At 64.2% G+C, this 701-nt stretch overlaps 1 protein-coding gene across 1 annotated transcript in view; it reads left to right on the top strand.

Annotated features, from left to right (window-relative positions):
* Positions 1-331: 331 nt before the first annotated feature.
* The window catches only part of NYX (nyctalopin), a 1540-nt gene continuing 1170 nt past the window's right edge, over positions 332-701 (top strand). The window contains exon 1 of the mRNA XM_004714587.4: positions 332-698. Within this exon, the coding sequence (XP_004714644.3) occupies positions 332-698 (367 nt within the window). The remainder of the gene's footprint in view (positions 699-701) is intronic.

Below are 701 nucleotides of genomic sequence, written 5' to 3' on the forward strand. Positions count from 1 at the left end.
AGCGAGCCCAAAGCAAAACCTCTGTCTTTTCAAGGGTCCCGTTGGGAGGCGTGGTCGACAATACTGGTCGATCCCATTGGCTGAAATCAAATTCACCTGGCTTAGATGGGCCAATCCAGGTGTAAGGCCCACCTAGATGTACCACCCCTTCAAGGCTAGAAGCTCGACCCTGTGAGCATGTGCAGTGGACGCCCCAGTCCCCATGCTAGCTTCCTAACAAAACCTTTGCAAGGCCCAGGAGACTAGACACGGCCGTTTAGACACTTAGGGGTGGGCGGTGCCTCCTGCCACGTGGGAGGCTAGGATTTTACCTAGGATGCCCCTTTGGCTGATGGTGGTTCTGTTTGTGTCTTTTCTCCTCCCAGCGATGGTGCTCGGCCTGCCTGGCGCTCGGGCCGTGGGGGCTTGCACGCGCGCCTGCCCCGCCACGTGTGTGTGCAGCAGCTCCCAGCGAGGCTGCTCGGTGCGCTGCGACCGCGCGGGCCTGCTGCGGCTGCCCGCCGAGTTCCCCTGCGAGGCGGCCTCCATCGACCTGGACCGCAACCGCCTGCGCTTCCTGGGCGAGCGGGCCTTTGGCACGCTGCCCTCCCTGCGCCGCCTGTCGCTGCGCCACAACAACCTGTCCTTCATCACGCCCGGCGCCTTTAGGGGCCTGCCCGGGCTGCTGGAGCTGCGCCTGGCGCACAACGGCGACCTCCGCT

Source organism: Echinops telfairi, unplaced genomic scaffold (genome assembly GCF_000313985.2).
Source record: "Echinops telfairi isolate 266 unplaced genomic scaffold, ASM31398v2 ScPeMD7_26;HRSCAF=91, whole genome shotgun sequence".
In the NCBI taxonomy this organism is placed as follows: domain Eukaryota; kingdom Metazoa; phylum Chordata; class Mammalia; order Afrosoricida; family Tenrecidae; genus Echinops; species Echinops telfairi.